At 37.9% G+C, this 21,666-nt stretch overlaps 1 protein-coding gene across 1 annotated transcript in view; it reads right to left on the reverse strand.

Annotated features, from left to right (window-relative positions):
* Positions 1-21,666, reverse strand: part of FIG4 (FIG4 homolog, SAC1 lipid phosphatase domain containing (S. cerevisiae)) — a 130,090-nt gene that overhangs the window by 98,212 nt on the left and 10,212 nt on the right. Inside the window, exons 2-5 of the mRNA XM_006839936.1 lie at positions 17,828-17,926; positions 13,663-13,786; positions 7,794-7,950; positions 3,340-3,390 (exon numbers count right to left, since the gene is read on the reverse strand). Coding sequence (XP_006839999.1) covers positions 3,340-3,390; positions 7,794-7,950; positions 13,663-13,786; positions 17,828-17,926 — 431 coding nt within the window. The remainder of the gene's footprint in view (positions 1-3,339; positions 3,391-7,793; positions 7,951-13,662; positions 13,787-17,827; positions 17,927-21,666) is intronic.

The following is a 21,666-nucleotide window of genomic DNA, read 5'->3' on the forward strand; positions in this document are numbered from 1 at the left end:
AGGTTTCTGGGATATACCCTTTGGGTGGTTGATGATGCATGGAGGGGATTGGAACCATGGCAATGAGATGATATATGATGGAATGAATGTAAAACTAAAGTTCTCCCATGTAAACTATCATATAATGCACAATAAAACATTAAAAAAAAGAATAGTGGTAATATAATTGACTTCATGATAAAACAGAAATAAGCAAATAACACAAGTCATTACAGAGAGACCTGTTTTAGGAGAGTTAACAGTTGATCAGAAAACCACAATGGTCTCTCTGCAAACAAAATTTATTTTTTCTTAGGCCAAAAGAAACCCTTTACAATTCTGATTTTATATACATAACCAATAACCTTTTAAATGCAGCTCTCATCCTGGTGTGGCACTGTGGGTTAATGCACTGGACTGCAAAGTTGTTTTGAACTTCAAGGTTGGTGGTTCAAGCTCACCAGAGTTCCTTGGAAACCCTATACAGGGTCACTATGAGTCGGAGGTGACTAAACAACACCTAACAACAACAATCAAGAATTTTTTAGGTATATATAAATATGTTTTTAAAGTATTTTAGGCATATGTCAAAGATGACAGTTACAATTCTGCTTGGAAAATCATGAAATTTAATTACTATTGTTGTTAAGTGCCATCGAGTCAGTTCTAACTCACAGCAACACTGTATAGGGTTTCCAAGGAGCAGTTGGTGGGTTTGAACCACCAACTTTGCAGTTAGCAGTCCAGTACTTATCCAACAGCACCACAACAGGACTCCATTTTAATTATTGTGTTGTTGTTGTTAAGTGCCGTCGAGTCAGTTCCAACCCATAGCAACCCTGTATAGGGTTTCCAAGGAGCGACTGGTGAGCTTGAACCACCGATCTTATAGTTCAAATGGCTTTGCAGTCTAGCACATTAACCCACAGCGCCATACCAGAACTCCTCTTTAATTTATTCTTGTAATTTCATTGAAAGTGATTTTGTTTCATCTGTGGAAATCAAATTTACCACATTTGCTCGATAGGTCTATTCATTTTAGTAGCATCCAATTTCACAGTCCACCTAAAACAAATACTATTTTCCAGCTGAGCGTTCAGAATGCTGTTGTTGTTTTTAGGTGCCATCAAGTTAGTTCCAATTCATAGTGAGCCCATGCACAGCAGAATGAACCTCCGCCCGGTCCTGCGTCATCCTCACAATTGTTATGTGTGAGCCCACTGCTGCTGCCACTGTATCAATCCAGCTCGTTGGAGTCTTCCTCTTTGTCACTGACCCTCTACTTTACCACCTTTTAAAAGGCTATTTAAGAGAGACAAAAAGTAACCTATATATTTTTACTTATAAAGTGGCTTGATCAAAACTCAGTATGGGGATACAGACACAAAGCTGAGAAAGAAGAAGCAGAGACCATTTCTAGAAGGGCTGTTGAAGATCAGTAATAACTTAACGAATGCTATAAACACAAAATTAAACAGTACAGAACTGAAAGCAGATGAGAAAGACAAATAAAATAGAAGTCAATGGCACTATAGGATAAGCACTGGATTGCTAACATAAGGCCACTGGTTCCAGCTCATCAATCAGTCCTTGGAAACCCTATACAGGTGACCGTGATTTAGAACCAATTCAGCGGCACTTAACAATAACATGTATTCAATAAACACTTATGGAAATGAGAAGTATTTATTTAGGAGCACTTCACTGTAGTACTGTAAAAATAATGAACTTCAATTTTACATCAGTGAAGATATCCACTTCAAATAGCAGACATGTTCGCCTTTAGTTCATAGAGAAAGAAACAGCTCAATTAACAACTGAAAAAGAGAAGAAAGAAGGAAAATGCAAAGTTCTTCCTCAGTATAAAACACAATAAGTAGCTACAAATCCTTTGTTGTTGCTGTTGTTAGGTGCCAGTGAGTTGGTTCTGATTCATAGCTACCCTGTGCAAAAAAGAATGAAAAGTTCCCTGGTCTGGCTGTTCTCACAACGGTTGTCATGTTTGAGCCCATTATGTCGCCATTGTATCAATTAATTTCATTGGGGGTCTTCCTCTTTTTTGCTGACCCTCTACTTTACCAAGCATGATGTCCTTCCTCAAGGACTGGTCCTACCTGATAACCCCCTATGCCTTCTTTTAGTCTTAAGAGTTAAGTCCTTTTTTATACATTCTGTTTTGTGTTCTACTTTTTAGTTTGGACATTTTAACTGAAATAATTTTCCATTTATCACACTAATACAGGATCCACATAATGGCACATAATAGTGCTATAATAACATATCATAATGCTCTAGCATAATTTACTTACCTATTCTTCAGTCATTGGTATTTGGGTTGGCCCTAGGTAGGTAGATTTGTTGTCTGCACTATCATGAATAAAGAAGCTATATATGTCTTTTAAAGGAGCTCTAGTAGCATAATGGTTAGGAATCGGACTGCTAACCTCAAGGTTGGCAGTTCCATGGGAGAAAGATGAGGCATTCTGCTCCCGTAAAGATACTTGGAAACCCTGTGCAGGGTCACTATGAGTTGGAACTGACTCCACAGTACTTAATAACAAATGTCTTTTAACAAGTAAGGATTAATATTTTCTCTACTGATTTATTTTTTACATTATATTTCTGTATACATTTAATGTTAAATTCTTTAGAAAAAAGTATTAATTTACAATGCCACCAGCAATACACTGGTATTGCAATGTTGTTGTTGTTAAGTGCCGTTGAGTAGGTTCCGACCCATAGCGACCCTGTACAGGGTTTCCAAGGGTGTAAATCTTTACGGAAGTAGAATAGTCCTTCCTATTTTGAATTTATTTTTAACTGAGTTTTATACATTGCTAGCTGAAAACTGAACTATGAAACTCTCACAACTCTGAATATAAATTTAACTTTCATAATTCAAAGCCACAAAATGCTTTAAACTACCCTAAATGCCAAAGAAAAACATGACTTTTATAGCGAGAATGTTGTTGTTGTTGTTAAGTGTTGTCGAGTCGGTTCCTACTCATAGCGACCCTGTATAATGTTTCCGAGGAGCAGATGGTGAATTTGAATCACCGACCTTGTGGTTCAAACTGGCCTTGTAGTCAGTCCAGTGCTTATCCAACAGTGCCATACCCAGACTCCATAGAAAGACTAATTAATTTACCATTTGGACTTTCAAATATCAGATTTTTATGAGGAGAAAAACACCTGCATTTTTATGCTTTTAGATGAACTAATTTCACTATTTAAAAAAAAAATTTTTTTTTAAATAGGGGAAGAACTGCCATGCCCTCTAATTCTGTCTTTATCCTCTGGAATAAATTTTAAAAATAAAACTTAAGTAATTGAGAGGAACAAAACTAAGTTCAAACTTACCTAAAGTAAAAATTGCTAGATAAATCCACATTTTGAAATATTCGTAGATACCTTAGGGGGGAAACAAACAACAACAAAAAAAGCACATTACATTCATATAATACAATTTTTTATAGTTTATCATATGCTTATTTACACATTTGTAATACATTCATTAAAACTGACATTAATTCATCACTGGAGTAGGGATTTCATTGCAAGCAATTTCCAAGTCTGTTGATGATTCCTTCAGGCACCCTTATTTTGGTACACTGACCATTTCTTCACCATGGATTATGCCAGTGAATGGAAAAGTCATGTCCCACAATATATGGGGGAAACTTAACTTGAAGCAAGAGAGAAGTACACACTATTTTTGTTTTTACAATGTGCTTTGAAAATGTTATGAGGTTGGAAAGCAAAGAGTAACAAAACCCAGCAAAAGTGTAGGCTGCCATTTTTTTAAGCTGGAAAGTTTTTTTCAAACTGCAAAAGCTGTACAGAATATAATATTCATGTATTTGTCACTGACGAGTAATAAATGCTAACACTTTTTCGTATTCACATCTACTTTTTAAAACAAAATAATTAAAACCTGTTTTAAAATTTAAAGATCCCCTTCAATCTTCCCTAGTTACCCCACTTCTTTCTCTCCAAAGGCAACCACCGGTATTTCCTTCCAATGAATTCATCTAGTCTGTGTGTCTCTTTACTTTTCTCAAATTGACAGATATATTTAAATTATGTTAGGCATTGGGCTGCTTGCTATTCACAAGGCTAGTAGTAGTTCAAACCAGTTGCTCCACAGGAGAAAGCTGAAATTGTCTGTTCCTATAAAGATTGACCATCTCAGAAACCCTGTATCAAGTCGCTGTGTGTTGGGATTGAGTTGGGTTTGGTGGGTTAAATAATGCACAGTATTACACTGAGTATTTAAAACAGTCACATAAATTATTTCAAACTGTATACTACCCTATACCTGGCTTGTTTCATAAGTTTGTTCTTTTGTTTTGTTTTTGAGATCTAGCCATGTTGAAACTTACTATTTTATTACTTTAATTGATGTTTGGTACCTCATATAAAACACTCCACATCTTATTTATCAGTCCTTTTGCTGATGAATCATTAGTTCTTTTTATTGTAGTTAGCCATCAAGTCAGTTCCAATTCATAGCAGTCCTCTGCACAATAGAACGAAGTACACCAGGTTTGGTTTTCTACCAATGCCTTCAGTGCAGCATGGACTCCTTCCTTCAATTTCATCAGTTCTTGATCATATGCTACCTCTTGAAAATGACTGACTAATGACTAATTCTTTATGGTACAAAGACTCTGTGTATTCCTTCCATCTTCTTTTGATGCTTCCTCCCTCATTCAGCTCATGAGTGGCACCTATTGGTCTCTCTCTGTCCAGAGGAAAGAAGAGTAATGAAAATGGAAGATACTTGGAAACAATAGTCCAGTGGACTAATGGAACATGTGAACATCAGTCTCCACGACCCTGCAACAAGAAGAACTAGGTGATTCCTGGCTACCATTGTCAACTGCTCTGAAAGGGATCACAGTAGAAGGTCCTGGTGTGGCAGTGTTAGATAAGCATCTAACCACAAGGTTGGAATTTCAAACCCTCCAACTGCTCATCTGAAACCCTACACAGAGTCACTATTAGTGGAAACAAACATGACGGCATTTTACAACTTAACAAGATAAGAGTGGGAGAAATGTGGAACATAACTCAAAATCATAAAAAAAGACTGGATTTACTACTTAGCCAGAGACTGGTAAACTCTGATACTATGGACTATGATCACCCTTCAGATCTGGAACCGAACTCACTCCTATGGTTCACTTTTCAGCCAAGCAATAGACAGATATATGGGGGGCAGGGAGGAACAACACTAGTGAGATACACACACCATAGAATGGCCTACCATTTGAGATCAAAAGCGCAGCATTTACCTAAAGGACAAAATTTAGAAGGGTTGGGAACGAAGGAGGAATGGAAACAAGAAATGCAGGGAGAAAGTGGGATAAGTGACGTTACATAGAGGGGATTGGGATGCAATGAAGTGGATGATCTGTTGAATATAAAACTGATGATCTGCTCTGTAAACCTTCACTCCATTCACAAAAAGTTTAGGGAAAAAAGTCCCTGGTGGTGAAACGGTTAAGTGCTTGGCTGTTAACTGAAAGATTGGCAGTTTCAAAGACCTAGAAATCTGCTCCTGAAAAGAATGCAGCCTAGAAAACCCTATGGGACACTTCTACTAGGTAACATGAGGTTATTACGAGTCAAAATCAACTTAACAGCATCTAATAACAACTACTTCCATTTCTTGTTTGCTAAGACCATGAGTAGATGTTGAATTTTGTCAAATATATTTTCTACAAATATTAAGTTGATCATATTTTTTCCATCAATATTTTAATGTAGCAAGTAACTCCAATACATTTTCTACTATTGATATGACCATGAATTATAGAGGTAAACTCTACTTATCATTATGTATGAAATGTTTCATACAACTCTATTTTATTTGCAAATATTTTACCAAATATTTTTACTTTATTACACCATTGGATTATATACCTGTATGTTGTTATAGTTAAGTGCCATCGAGTTGACTCCAACTAATAGCAAACCTGTGTAGAGTTTCCAAGGAGCAGCTAATGGGTTTCATCTGCCAACCTTGTGGTTCACAGTCCAGTACTGGTCCTACAACACCACACCAGAAGTCCACATACCTTTGTAGGTGTGTCAAAATGTTTGCCTGTCTAATAATGTTACTTCGGTTTGTCCACCTACCACAAGCTATTTAATATAATTATATCTTATTCTGGATAATGTCCCTTTTATTACACAATATCAATCATAAGACAGTTTCACTCTTTAAAGATAGGTCACTATGTGAACTTTATAATGTCTTGATGATGTTATAGATTGCACTATGGTTTACCATTCTTGGCTAAAGAATCATAAAAAAGGAGTTTATAAGTAATATTTATCTCTTCAACTCCTAGGATTCAAATTAAAATAATCTATAAGACTTTACTTTTAATTAATATACTATGTTGTTGTTGTAAGTACCATGGAGTTGGTTCCAGCTCATAAGCAACCCTGTTTCTGAGGAGCAGCAGGTAGATTTAAACCACTGCCCTGTGGTTAGCAGTACAGTACCTATCTGCCACACCAAGGCTCCATTTAATCAATATACTATGGCTGCCTGTACACTAAGTGGGATATAGTTTTTTTCACTTGGTAAAACACATAAATTCCTTTTTTCTGATAAACTCTACTTCTCTTGACTTGAAACTTTTTTTTTTTTTGACAACAACCCCAACTTCAAATTCACCATCAGGGATCTAAAAACCTACTATTTAAACAGGTCTTATGCAAGACAGCCACATCACCCTTAATTTCAGTTCATGTACCTAGAACACCATTATGAAAGTAATTAATCTAAAATGGTAACTGTCCTAAAAACTTATAAACGGGTCTAACTTAGTTCCGTTTTCATCATTATATTAAAATAAATCAACTCTATTCTCTATCAATTTAATAGGCTTTTCCCATACTCACAAGAGTCCAATAATTTCCCCAAAAAAAAATCTGAAAGAAAATTGAACCAAAAAATAGTCCAGTGACCATCAGTATGTTCCTTATCTGACTGAGATCACTATTAAACTCTTTCTTTCAACACATGTGCCCACTTTCCTCTCTCTTTAAATATGCAAGCTTTTTTGGAGGTTTTTTTTCTCAACCATTTGACAGCAAGTCTCGGACATGATAAAGGGACACTTAGTGGCACAATGGTTTGCTGAATGAAAGTTGGTGGTTTGAACCCACCCAGCAAAGACCTGGCAGTATGCTTCTATAAAGATTATAGTCATGAAAACACTATGGGGAAGTTCTACTTTGTCATTAGAGGTTGCTATGAGTAGGAATTGACTCAATGGTAACCAACAATAGCATGACGTTTTGTCCCTACAGATTTTACTATGTATCTAACATGAACATGAGCAACCATCTAAATACTACCAATACCACTGTTGCTATTGATGGATAGGACAATTCCATTATCTTTTCATTCCACTGATCCATTTGAATTCTTTTTTCCCATTTTAATTCCATACAACAGAACAAAACACTGCTGGTCCTACACAACCATCACACTTGTTGTCATGTTTGAGGACACTGTTGCAGCCACTGTGATAATATCATCTAAACCAGTTTATATAAGGAAGCCTGGTGGAGTCATTGTTAAGTGGTTGGCTGCTAACTGGAAGGCTGGTGATGTGAACATACCAGTGGCTTCATAGGAGAAAACAGCTGGCAATCTGCTTCCATAAAGATTAGCCAGTTACTGACAAGTCATTTCTAACTCAGAGTACAATTGCCCCATACGGTTTCCAATGTATTTTGTGTTCCAATTGGCCTATCACAATACAAAACCTGTAATTAATACCAGTACATACCTAGCTTCATCAGGATGAGTGACTCGTACAGAATCGTTGGGTATATAGATCATATTTGTGTCTTCGATCTTGTATATTGCATGACCTCCAATATCTGCCATCTTCCTCCTTTTAGTTATTAACACAATATAATATCCTTCTAAAAATCTGACGAAACCTATGCAACAAAAAAATAAATATAACATCTTATAAACTTAACAATGCTTCTAGATGTAACTGGCTATATATATTTAAAAGGCCAAAGTCTTTAGATACATTTCTTACTTTACTATATTTCCCCATGATTTACAGTCATAAAAATTTTCAGTTGTCTTATAAATTATTCTCTGGGAACACCTCACTTAAAAACATTAGTTTAAACAATTTTATTTCATTTTACATTTAGCTTCATTCCAAAGAGAATTAAAGTGCCTTGCAGAAATGTAAACAAGATTAATAAAAAATAAGGAAGAAAATTATGGTAAAGGAAAACAAGACTAAAAAAAATAAGATGAAGCCAAGAATGAGATTGCTGTTGTGTGCCGATAATATGACATATGCTGCTGTTGAGTTGGTTCCAACTCATATCGATCCTGTATGGGTTTCTGAGGAGCTGTTAGTTAGTTTGAGCCACTGACCTTGAGGGTAGCAGCCCAGTGCTTATCCTACAGCACCACACCAGAGCTCCAATATGACATATGGTGGTGGTTATGTGCCGTGGAGTCGGTTCCAACTCACAGAGACCCTGTATAGGGTTTCCAAGGCTGTAAATCTTTACAGGAGCAGAAAGCCTCATCTTTCTCCCATGGAACGGCTGGTAGTTTTGAACTGCTAACCTTGAGGTTAGTAGCCCAACTCGTAACCACTACGCTACCAGAGCTCAATGACATATAGTGACCCTATACGATGGAGTAGAGTAGTAGCTACATAGCATTTTCTAGATTGTTTTTCCTCTTTGAAGCCACTGGTGGGTTCCAATTGCTGACCTTTTGGTTAGCAATCACGCACTTAATCACTGTGCCACCAGAGTGCCTAGGAATAAGAGTGTTGTTTTTATTGTTGTTGTTGTTGTTGTTGTTAAGTGCTGTTGAGTTGGTTCCAACTCATAGTGATCCTGTATAGGGTTTCCAAGGCATGGCTGGTGACCTTGAACTGCAGACCTTGCAGTTCAAACCAACTCTGCAATCCAGCACATTAATCCACAGTGCTACATCAGGACTCCAGAAACGAAATAGTACATAAAAATGCATCTTAAAGTCCTATATACTATTCCCTATATATGCCTCTGAGCTTCCTTTTAAGGATTGTGCAATTAATTGTATAGTTAAAGGTGTATTCCTCTTTGCATTCAGATAACGTGACAGGAATACATTTTTAATTGTACCATACAAAGCATCTGTAAGATATGAGCCAACCTAGTTGCTTGGAGAAGCTCCTCCTAGTTCTGAGAACTAAGAAGAGAATTCTAGAGTGAGTCCTCATTTGAAAATGGAGACCATGTGATAGAAGGTATACAAACCTCAGGAAGTTTCTACTGTAGTGTCACAACACACACACGTTGTAAAGTTGTTTCTTATGCCAAAGTATAATTCAATAAAGGTTACTCTCTACAAACTAAAATAATGTAGAAAAGACACAGAACTCAATGACGATCTAATTCAATTTGAAGATACAGTTTAGCTGTCTAAGGAAGTGTTTCCCCAAATGTGCCCTGTATCAATAACTATTTAGTAGGATCTGTGAGAAGAGGTGAGCTGTCAACAAACAGATTAGGGAAACACTGGGCTAAAGAAATGTAAAATAACAATGGAATTATAAAAACCACAAGTTCTCAATGCCTTATGGCCATGGGGGCACTGTAGGCTAAGCACTGGACTGCTAACCACAATGTTGGCAGCTCAAACCATTAGGTTTGAACTTGTATACTCAAGATTTACAGGCTTAGGAACCCTGTACAGGGTTGCTATGAGTTCTGATCCACTTGATGGCAGCGGGTACTGTGCTAATAATATGCAGTGGGAATCTCTCCTGAGAACAAGGGTATCTACCTACACTTGTTTGACCATGGAGCACACCCACCACACACAAAGAACTATACTACTCCTCCTACAAACTGCCAGAGAATCGGCTCCAACTAAAAGCACTATGTTATTGTTAAGTGCTGTCGAACTGGTTCTGACTCACAGCATTCCTGTATAAGGTTTCCCAGAAGCAGATGGAAGGTTTGAGCCATTGATCTTGCAATTAGCATAGCAGTCTACTGCTTATTTTACAATGCCAAACCAGGACTCCTTACATTGTTTAACCAATCTTAAAGATGGTAGAAATAGAGTTTCCTAAAAGTAAAATTCACATGACAACCCCATCTAGAATATGCATACATATATACATATATCATACATACATATATATGTTGTCAAGTGTCACTGAGTCGGTTCCAACTCAGAGCAATCTTGTATAGGGTTTCTGAGGAACAGTTGGTGGGTTTGAACTACCAACCTTGCCATTAGAAGTCCAGTGCTTACCCTACAGCATCACACCACGACTATAGGAACACACATTGGGAAACGCTGATCAAAAGGAAAAATAAAACTTAATTGCTGGAGGCAAGACCCAACTTGAAGCAGTTTAACCTAAAAAGGACATTGAGGTGATCTCCGACACCATAGGCAACAGTGTAAACCTCAGAGAACAGCAGGGTCAAGAAGTGTCTCTGAATATCTGCACCATCCTTATCTCTCCAAAGACAGTCTCCTCCATTTCTCTGGAAACACTGCCAACAGCAGCATATGGCATAATGTCGCACACAACAACAATCTCATTCTTGGCTTCATCTTATTTTTCTTAATCTTGTTTTCCTTTACCATAATCTCCCAAAGCTTTGCTAGAGAGAGATTTAAAGAAAATGGCAGCCCTATAATAGCAACAAGTGAAATAGTGGACCAGTTAGAAATTAAACAGAGACGATTAAAGGTCCTCCTAGTAAGGAGCTCTCTGCTGAAAACTCTATGACTAGCAGAGAGCTACAGATGTCACTTGAGACAAACATGGAGATACCTTCAGCCCTCACCCAGAGTTTATTAACTAATGTTTGTGTATAAAATAAAACATCTGGTTAAAAGCTTGGTTATAAATGGATTAAAATAAAGCTTCTGGTTTTATAAGCGTGGCTGTCAATAGATTAAAATTGAGGCAAGAAATAAAGCTAGAAGCAAATGTGTCAAGAACAATGAAGAATGACTGAGTACCATAAAAACAAAACAAGTACATACATAGCCTGGGGCCATTAAATGTAAAACAAAATGCCCTACATAACTCCAGAATACCTAAGGACAGCTCTTTTTAAACACAGTTAAATAAGTGACCTACACTGGTCTCACATCAAGAAAGCTTCGATTTTTGAATAGAAAAGCCATGGCTAGTGGAGGCATTCGCTATTAAATACACCTTAGGAAATCTACTTTTTAAAAAGCCAAAAGAAAGTATTGGCATTTCAAGGAATAAGATTAAATAATTACACAATAATTAAATACAATTTGGAGTACTGATGTGGAACTGTGGGTTAATGCACTGGACTGCACGGTCAGTTTGAACCACAAGGTCGGTGGTTCAAGCTCACCAGCTGCTCCTTGGAAACCCTATACAGGGTCACTATGGATGAGAGCCAACTCAACAGTACTTAAAAACAACAACAAATACAAGTTAAATCAGAACCTATTGTGTTTAAGACACATTTTATTTTGAGTGGTTTTGTTTTAAATATAAGCAAGACAATGTGGAACTCAACATATATATATATATATAGAGAGAGAGAGAGAGAGAGAGAGAGATTTCTAGAATTTCACACATGAACTTACATGATATACACAGACATGTATGTACCCACAAACACTGATTCTTTAAACATGTAACCTGGAGAGACTCCTCAAGACTGAACAGTAGGTATAGAACAGGAGCCTGAGCAAAGGAGAGGAAGATACCAGCCATGCCACACCATTTCCTACATTCCCATATAAGCCACTTAAGACACAGAATGGACCTAAATGAATTATATGGGAAGAGCTACAAGAGTACACTGCAAAAAGCAAGATTCAAATATGGCTAAATATAATCAAAATTTCCAAAACTATACCATCACAAAATGGAAAGCACAAATCAGAAAACCTAACATAAACTATATAGCACAATCAAGTCCACGTTCATTTCTTTTAACATCTGTAGAAACTAGTCAATATCACATTCAGTCCAATATGTTTAAGAAGCACAAAGATAATTCTGTTAGTGTTGTTGTTTTTATTTTTAAAGGTGTCAAAATAGGGCCCAGACAGCAGAGAAACTAAGACACGGCTGACCTCTGCTGGGCTTCTTAGGCCTTGAGCCTCTAGATTCTGCCAACAACTCACCCCAACACTCCAGCACCCATGGGCACCATCACCCCTCACTGAGTTCCCTCCTCTTTTCCCTACGTCAATCCAAACTTGCTCCTCCTTCAGGGTTGAGTTCAAGTCTCATTGTCTGCAGTAACCCTTTCCTGGTCATTCTATCACTTATGTAATCTCCAACAGCATTTAATTTCGACTACATAGTTTGGCTCAATAATAAAGTTTCTCATGTGCATTGTTTTTTTTTGTCTTCTGCCCTAATCCTATCAGCCTAAACCTACCAGAGACAAATCCACAGTTTAGTAAAGGAAAGTTTAGTCACCAAGTGTAATGAGGGTGACTGTACACCAGAGTAACAGGGGAACAGCTTTAAAAGAAAAGAATCATCAGAGGATTTAGGAGAAGGGTGGAATTTAGATACAATTTAAATGAATAGGTTCAAACCAAAGCAGGTCTTCGTGTAAAGTATAGACAGGCATCAGATCTTAACTGCATAGTAGGTCCAGGGTCCAGTTTCCTTGGTAACAATAAAGTTGGGACAGATGTGGAATGCTGTGTCCAGAAACATCTTCTCTGAAATTCTGCACCTAAACTGCACATTGAAACTGCTTCTCGGTGTAAGTGACTTAATCCTCCAGGCAAGAGTTGGCTGTTTGGTTATCATTTCAGACCGCAAAGCTTCTGATAGCCTCTGATCTTAAAGAACAAAGTCTCTCAGTTCGAAAGAAAGAAGTAGTCACTCAAAACGGAAGGTGTTGAAGGACATTTTAAAGCTCCTTGGGAGAAATTCCTGTTCACTTTGCAGCTGATTTTACCTGTGTCTGTTATTTCAGCTGATGATTGACAGAGCAGATTTTTACAACCCAAGCTAATTTTTGCTCTTTTCACTCTGCAACAAGCCAGACAGGAGTCCTGAGAAGCAAGACCATTTCTGTATTTTTTCGTTTCCTAAATAAAAGTGAGCATGGCACTGCATATATAACAGATGCTTCAAAAATGCCCACTTGATATCTGATTGGCAGATAATGAAGTTCATTTAGATGACCAAAAACAAAGACAATGGGTTATAATTATGTAGCTACATAGCCTTATGGGGACTCCTGATGTGATGCTGTAGGATCAATACTGGACTGCCAACCACAAGGTCATCAGGTCAAACCCACCAGCCTCTCGTTGGAAACTCTATACTCTGTATTTGCAACCGGTGGTTTTGAACTGTCGATCTTGTGGTTCGCAGTCCAGTGCTGATCCTACAACGCTACACCAGGATTCAGTGTTGTTGTTGTTATGTGTTGTCGAGTCAGTTCTGACCCATAGTGACCCCATATAGGGTTTCCAAGAAGCAGCTGGTGGGTTTGAGCTGTTGACCTTGTGGTTTGTAGTCTAGTGCTGATCCTACAGTGCCACACCAGGGTTCAGTGTATATTCAGTATATATAGAGAGAGAATGAGAGAGAAGCAGAGATGGGTGGAGAGTGGACGGTTAGAGGAGGCAGGTATATTACTCACCTACAACACCAAATGCTGAAACAGCTCGAAATAACCCTGAGGATCCTTTCTGTCCCATCTTTGTTCTATTTCCTAGATCCAAGCGGCCAAGAAGTTCTCTTACTTCTTGTTGGGTATATACATGCTAGAAATAAGCAAATTTCATCTGTAAGGCTCACTTACTATTTGCCCCTCAAAAGTAAAAGCTGACTACACGACTCATTAGTTATCTCATAGTGAAGTGCATGATTAAAACCCCACAATTTTAAAAAGCTACCAAATTCTTGAAAATTGCTTATGTGATCATATGTTGCTATACTAAAAAATGTGTCAAATCTTATGCTCTTGAACCACCAAACTCACGGTTCAAACCCACCTTGCAGTCTGGCGCATTAACCCATCACTCTCTGATGGGACCATGGGAAAGCCTTGCTTCAGTTTTCCCTCCTTCTCACTGCTGGGTGGGTATCTGTACAATTCTAAAGACACTTTAGTAAGTGCACTACGGGATATTTTCTAGCTTGAAGTAACTCAGCAGTGAAGAGAATGGTGTTTTTGAAACCTTCATATTCCGCTGTTATCATACTTTTACTTTAGTGACCAGGGAGTTCTGGGGTGGTGCTATATGATAAGTACTGGACAGCTAACCATAAGGTTGGCGTTTCAAACCCACCAACTGCTCCTTGGGAATCTTATACAGGGTCATTATGAGTCAGAACTGAATTCTCCCAGGGGTATACTGGTATGGCACTGTAGGATAAAAACTTGACTGCTAACCGTAAGGTTGGTGGGTCACACCCACCAGCCACTCCTTGGAAACCCTACGCAAGGTCACTATGAGTAGGAACTGACTCGATGGCACTTAGTAACAACAATATTCTCCCTGAAATACACTGTTGCAGCAAGTTCAATACTGCCTAATGGGGCTCAATATATGGATTCTGGTTTGTTCTAAATCTGTGTGTCAAACTGTTTCAATCCAAAGATGCAGTGAATAGAAGTGATTTATTCATTTCTACCTATTCTCCTTCAACTCACTGCCCTCAAAGACATCCTTTCCTAGTACTTATCTTTGTGCTTAGCAGTAGTTATCGATGTGCTGGTAACTCGGAAGGTATAAGATATTCATTCTCCTATTTTTAAAAGAACTAGTCATATGTGCTCATTGCAAAAAAAACTTGGAAATTCAGAAAGTCTTTTAATTAGACTCATCAGAGATAGCCACTCAGCATTTTCCAGTCTGTCCCTTTTTTTTCCTCAAAAAACAATGGGGTTCAGACTAAATATTATTTTAAAGACCACTTTCTTCCAACTTACTAAATATACTTTTAGAATTTTCCATGTCATTAAATTTTATTGATTGGATGATGATTTTATATGTGACTAAAAAGCGTAGTGGTTACGAATCGGGCTGCGAACCTTAAGGTCAGCAGTTCGAAACTACCAGCTGCTCCGTGGAAGAAAGATCAGGCTTTCTACTCCCGTAAAGATTTACACCCTCGGAAGCCCTGTACAGGGTCGCTATGGGTCGAAACTGACTCGATGGCACTTAACAACAACAACAAAGTAGAATTTGGAGTCCTGGTGTGGCACTGTGGGTTAATGTGCCAGACTGCAAAGCCATTTGAACTGCAAGGTCGGTGATTCAAACTCACCAGTCCCTCTTCGGAAACCCTATACAGGGTCGCTATAGGTCAATGGCACTTCACAACAACAAAGCAGAATTTGGAGTACTGGTGTAGCAACTGTGGGTTAATGCACTACACTACAAAGTTGGGTTTGAACTGCAAGGTTGGTGGCCCATGCTCACCAGCCATTCCTCAGAAACCCTAAACAGGGTCACTGTGGGTCAGAATCAACTCGACAGCACTCAACAACAAAGTGGAATTTAGCCACTCTATTTTGGGATGTTGAGTTGCTAAAAACATTTTTCAGTATTATAAATCATACTAAATATTCTTACATTTTACACCTCACAGCTTTATTTCATTCAGATAAAAGGGGAAGCAAAAGTCTTCGATGAAAAGTTTTTAACAAATCTTGTTAAAATGCAGCCACAACATTTAGATGCATTCATATTTCATTCTTCTTTATATAAAATGCCCATTTATCTGAATTCTTTCTTCCTAACGACAACTTTTACCATTTTTTAAAATATTTGTTAATTTGTCAATCAGAGTAGGATATCTTACTTTATAATTCATAGTTATCTAATAATGTGGAAATTTGAACACAGTTTATAAAGTTTATTGAGCTAGCTCATCTATTTCTAATTGGTTTCTAAGAACTCCTCATATAATAAGGGCTTCAACTTCTGATTCAAACATATCCTTAATGGCAGAAGGGTCTCTTTTGTACCCTCATCTTCTTTTAAAAGACCCATTTTCCTATTCTATTTAATACCCTTGTCTTATCAAGAATATACAGCTTATTGATTGATTTTTATCACCTTGAACTTCTTTCTACACATCTGGAATTTCATTCAAAATGAAGTGAAGAGGCTTTAAATTGAGAGGCTCAAGTCACAGAAGAAACCAAAGACTCCAAACCTCACAGCTATACCTTGTGCGTTGTATCTACTACTTGATAAGCTTATAAACTAGTCTTGTGTATTTCCTTTTGAAAACCTGTAGTCTACAAGTTAAATAAAATAACTAGTTTTGTCCAAAACTACCAAGAAGATCATCTCTCTTTCAAACTTGAAATTGAGTAAAGATTATCAAATGACATAAATATTTTAAAGGCTTTGAATAGATGTGGACTCATGGATTGAACTGTGTCCCCTAAAAGATGTGTCACGTTGGCATGGCCATGATTCTCAGTGGCTTGGCAGTTATGTCTCCACATACTTTTTGAAGCCCCTGAGAATAACACAGAGTTGCTGCTGTCCTCCAGCATGCCACAGAAAGACACTATCTGGACAAACCTAAGACCACCCTCATTTCTTCTCTTCCTCAAGGGTGGTGGTTCCTGCTCCTCTTACCTCTGGGAAACCTTGTAGGGGGCTGCCCCCTAGGTGCAGCTATTAGTGGGTTCGCTCCAAGATATAACATGTTGTACAACACTGTTATCATAGATTTTTCCTTGACTAGCTCAGAATTCCCTCGAACTCACTACAAAAACCATATTGTAGTTCACTTTTGAATAAACAACCTAAATTTTTATGCCACCTGAATTAAGTCTCTGTATTATTGACTCTGGAATATAGAACAACTGGGTAACAAAAGTATACAACAAAGAAGAACTTCTTGTTGTTGTTTTTGTTGTTGTTATTAAGTGCCATAGAGTTGGTTCCGATCCATAGTGATGCTGTATAGGGTTTCCAAGGAGCGACTAGTGAGCTTGAACTGCCAACTTTGCAGTTCAAACCGACTTTGCAGTCTAGCGCATTAACCCACAGCACCACAGCAGGACTCCAAAGAAGCACTAGAGGTGACGTTTAGAAGCACTATAAAAATTCTGTAGAGAAGTATAGAAGTCTTCCTTGACTTCACAGAACTTCATATTAGAGCATACAAATATTTCATCTCATCCCTTCAGCACATGCGGTAAGAATGACAATGAAGTCATAAGATGTCAGCTGAAAAAATATTTTCAATATCTTATCCACAGAGTTTATTTCTTAAAACAAATAATTATCAGGAGCAAAATGAAGGCATACTTGTTCTTTTTATTGAATTTCTAATTTTTATAAAATATGTAACATAGAATTAGCCATTTTAACCATTTTTTTATGTTTGATTCAGTGGCATTAATTATATACACAATGTTATGTAACCAACACCACCATTCATTTCCAAAACTTATTCATCATCCCAGAGACTTTTCTCTTTAAGCAATGACTTTCCATCTACCCCTCACACTAGCTGCTGGCAGCCTTTAGCCTACTTTCTGCCTCTATGAATTGCCTATTCTAGAATATTTGTTTCTTTGTGTCAGGCTTACCATATTTTCCAAGGTTACATATTGTAGCATGTGCAGACATACTTCTTAAATTAGTCATTTCAGGACACCTGATCAGAAATTAAATTCTAGCCAATCAAGAAAAATAATCACAAGTTTTAGATGCACAATAAAAAAAAATACGTAACATATCACTAGAAGCTGTTAGGCCATTTCATATCCTTATAAGACAACTGTTGCAAAAATGTGTTCTTTAAACTAGTTACATTTGAAAGACACTTACCCTATCATCAATTATGACCAAATCTTTTGGTTCTGTTCTATCAATTTTCAAGACACGATATTTCGTTTCTGCATGGTTGCTCCCAACTAGAAAGTATCTCTATAAGTAAAAAAGAATGTTGTTAGTTTCTTACGCATTTTGTCTTCTACATATTTTATAATCATTTTTTAATTAAATGCATTTTATTAAGTCAGGTTACTTTTCCAATAGAAATATTTCTGTTAAGTGTAACTGGCAGATAAAATAAAGGCAGTAAAATGATTCCAAAAGGTCAATTTTCAAATGGAAATATTCTTAATGGGTCAAGATAAGCATCAGTCTGGTTTCTGAAATGTGCCCAGTAACCAGGTCAGATGAATTTAATTATATTATACAATTAGAGATTAACATAACTGGAGATTGACATTTAAACTGTATCTGAGAAAAGCAGCTCTCTGGTAAGAATGAGATAACACAACATATAATTTAAACTGCTTAAACAATTTTAGCTATTAAAATGCTGATACTGTACCAAATAAATCTTTACAAATGTTTTAAAGTCTGAAATGATTTTAACATGTTGTAGAGTGCTGTTGAGAGAGTTCTGACTCATAGCAACCCTGTATAGGGTTTCTGGAGCTGTAGATCTTTTGTGGGAGTGGCTGGTAAGCTCAAACTGCCGACCTTGTGGTTTGCAGTCCACTGCTTGTCCTACAGACTAGAGCGCCACTGCACTCTGACTTTGACATAGCAAAAAAAAAAAAAAATCCATCCAAAAGTCCAAGAAAAGAATAAAGTGGATGTACTTTCCAAAAGTGCTTTTTAATGTGGCGCTATAAGATCAACACGGGGCTGCAAGCCACAACGTCAGACGTTTAAACCCTCACTAGCTGCTCCTCAGAAACCCTATACAGGGCGCCACTATGAGTCAGAATTGACTCTATGGCACTTACCGACAACAAAGAGATCATTAATACTCTTTCTTTTCTAAAACAATTCCTTTGGAGCATGCTACCTTAATGCAATGCATCTGTCTTCTTAAATGAGTCCATAGACTGAAATACATAAGAAAAATGTAGGAAGAAAAAATCTTGTATTTAAGTGAGAATGTTCTGTAGAAAAACTAAACATGGATTTTTAAATTACTTCAGAAGTAAGTGAAACTACTATTGGCAAAATATTTGGAGACATGTTGTTTCAAAACTGTCCTTTAAAAAAAAAAGTACCATTTTCAATATTGCAAAAATGGAGAAGACACACTAGAATCAAATGGCATTTACCATCTCACTGACTGGATATATAAACCCACAAAACAATTAAATATCAAAATAAGGTTTTCTAGGTTGGTGACCATATACTGAAGTATGCAGACCAGACTTCACAGGAAACCAGAGGAGAAACAATAACTGTGAGTCAATATATCAGCACAAACGTCAGAGCCTTAAAGAATGGGCAAGATTTGAAAAAATAGGAGTTTTCAAATAAAAATGTGAACACTTGGTAATATTGTTTTAATTCTAAATTTGGAGAAATGGATTCTCTTTTTATTATTATCACTTATTGCACTGTGGGTTAATGTGCCAGACTGCAAAGCCATTTGAACTGCAAGGTTCAAGCTCACCAGTTGCTCCTTGGAAACCCTATACAGGGTCACTATGGGTCGGAATTGACTCGACGGCACTTAACAACAACATACATCTGTATCTATCTGTTTGTGTCCTGGTGTGGCATTGTGGGTTAATGTGCTGGACTGCAAAGTCGCTTTGAACCACAGGTCGGTGGTTCAAGCCCACCAGCTGCTCCTCGGGGACCCTATACAGGGTTTGCTATGAGTTGGAACCAACTCAACGGCACTTAACAATAACATATATCTGTTTGGAGTCCTGCTATGGTACTGTAGGATAAGCACTGGACTGCTAATCGTAAGGTCAGTGGTTCAAACCCACTGGCCATTCCTCAGAAACTCTATACAGGGTCGTTGCTGAATCAGGACCGACTGGAAGGCACTTAGTAATAACAACATGCATCTGTTTATAAAGATCTGTGCTAGACTCCTAAGTTACACAGAGGGGCTTCAACAAGTTTGTGGAAAATGGAATTAAAAAGTAAGGGAATCTTGAATATGTTACAAGATGATGAGTTAGCCCAGTCTCAACAAGAAGGCTAAGCAAAAACTCAACCCTTCATCTTCTAGGAAAGGGCGAGCATGGGTAACCTCCCAATAATAGAATGCCCCGTGCTTCTGAGTCAAATTCCAAATAATAGTGACCATAAAGGGCAGAAGAGAGCTGCTTCATAGGGTTTCCAAGGCTGTGAATCCTTACAGAAGCAGGCTACCTCATCTCTCCCAAGGAGTGGCTGACGGGGCTCAATGGTTAGCAGTCATGTTTAACCACTGTGCCACCAGTTTCTTCACCCTGTAATTGTTGTTATTATTAAGTGCCACAGAGTCGGTTCTGACTCACAGCAACCCTGTATAGGGTTTCCGAGACTGTAAATCTTTACAGGAGCAGGAAGCTTCACCTTTCTGCCATGACACAGCTGGCAGTTTCAAACTGCTGACCTTGAAGTTAGAAGCCCAACTTGTAATCACTTCGCTAACAGAGTTCCTTTATGACTTGGTAGGGTTATCATAAAAACGACTGATGTTATAAATGCATGGTGCATTGGTCTTTGGAGCAAAGACACACACAGGAAGACAGACCTAAACTGGAAGACTCACTCCCCTCCAGAAGCTTCCAGCACATGTACAGGAAAATCTGAGTGGACAGAAAGAACTGGGAACCCATATAACTATGCTAGAATCGTCTTGTTGTTTAGTGCCGTCTAGTCCATTCCGACCCCTAGCGACTCTGTATAGGGTTTCTGAGGAGCAGCTGGTGCGTTTGAACCTCTGACATTTGATTCGCAATCGAGTGCTTATCATACAGCACCATACCATACATCCTTTAATTGTCTAAGAATCTAAAAATGCTTGGAGTAGAAAATAGCGACCTCACGTGGAGTCAGTGAAGAGGGGAAGAACAGCTTTCCCGTTGGCTTGCTGTGAACAGAATTATTCACCTGCACTGCCCCCTGGTGGCAGTAACAACCTAATTCCATACCAGTTTGTAAAAAGAGGGACCTTTTACAAAAAGCCTTGTTTCTCCTCAGTTTTATCTCCTTCCCGCTAAATTCATCAACTCCATAGAAGCTCTAATAGCGCAGTGGTTACGAATCGGGCTGCGAACCTCAAGCTCAGCAGTTCGAAACTACCAACTGTTCTGCAGGAGAAGAATGAGGCTTTCTGAAAAATCCCATAAAGATTTACAGCCTTGGAAATCCTGTACAGGGTCACTATAAGTTGGAACCGACTCCAGGGCACATAGCAACAACAACATAGCTATGCATAGTTTCAGACTCTGTTACATTAAATTTTGTGCTTCCAAATAGATTTTGGCATTTTTAGGGTTAAAAATTACTCTACCGTGTCTATCTATGTTTTCAAGTTCTTCTCCAAGGCGGATTCTTTTTTTTTTTTTTTTCAAACCCACAGTGAAGATGACAAAAATCATACAATGAGCACCCAGAAGCCTTCATCTAGATTCACCAATTGTTAACATTTTGCTACATTTGCTTTACCCTCCCCCCAACCTCTTCAAATTAAAAGGCCCCAGGCCCTGGATCACCCCAGAATTATATGAAATATCACCTCTTGAAGCTTCCAGTTCTACGAGGGAGCTTCCACTACTTCGTGAGAAAAAAAAAATCCCCATTAGCTTTTAATTCTATTTTTCCACAAACCTTCTGATACCCCCTCATATTGCCTAAAAACAAGAAAATCCTCATACATAATCATTACTACCAATGATGTTGTTGTT

The sequence above is a fragment of the Chrysochloris asiatica genome, unplaced genomic scaffold (assembly GCF_000296735.1).
Source record: "Chrysochloris asiatica unplaced genomic scaffold, ChrAsi1.0 scaffold00027, whole genome shotgun sequence".
Taxonomy (NCBI): Eukaryota; Metazoa; Chordata; class Mammalia; order Afrosoricida; family Chrysochloridae; genus Chrysochloris; species Chrysochloris asiatica.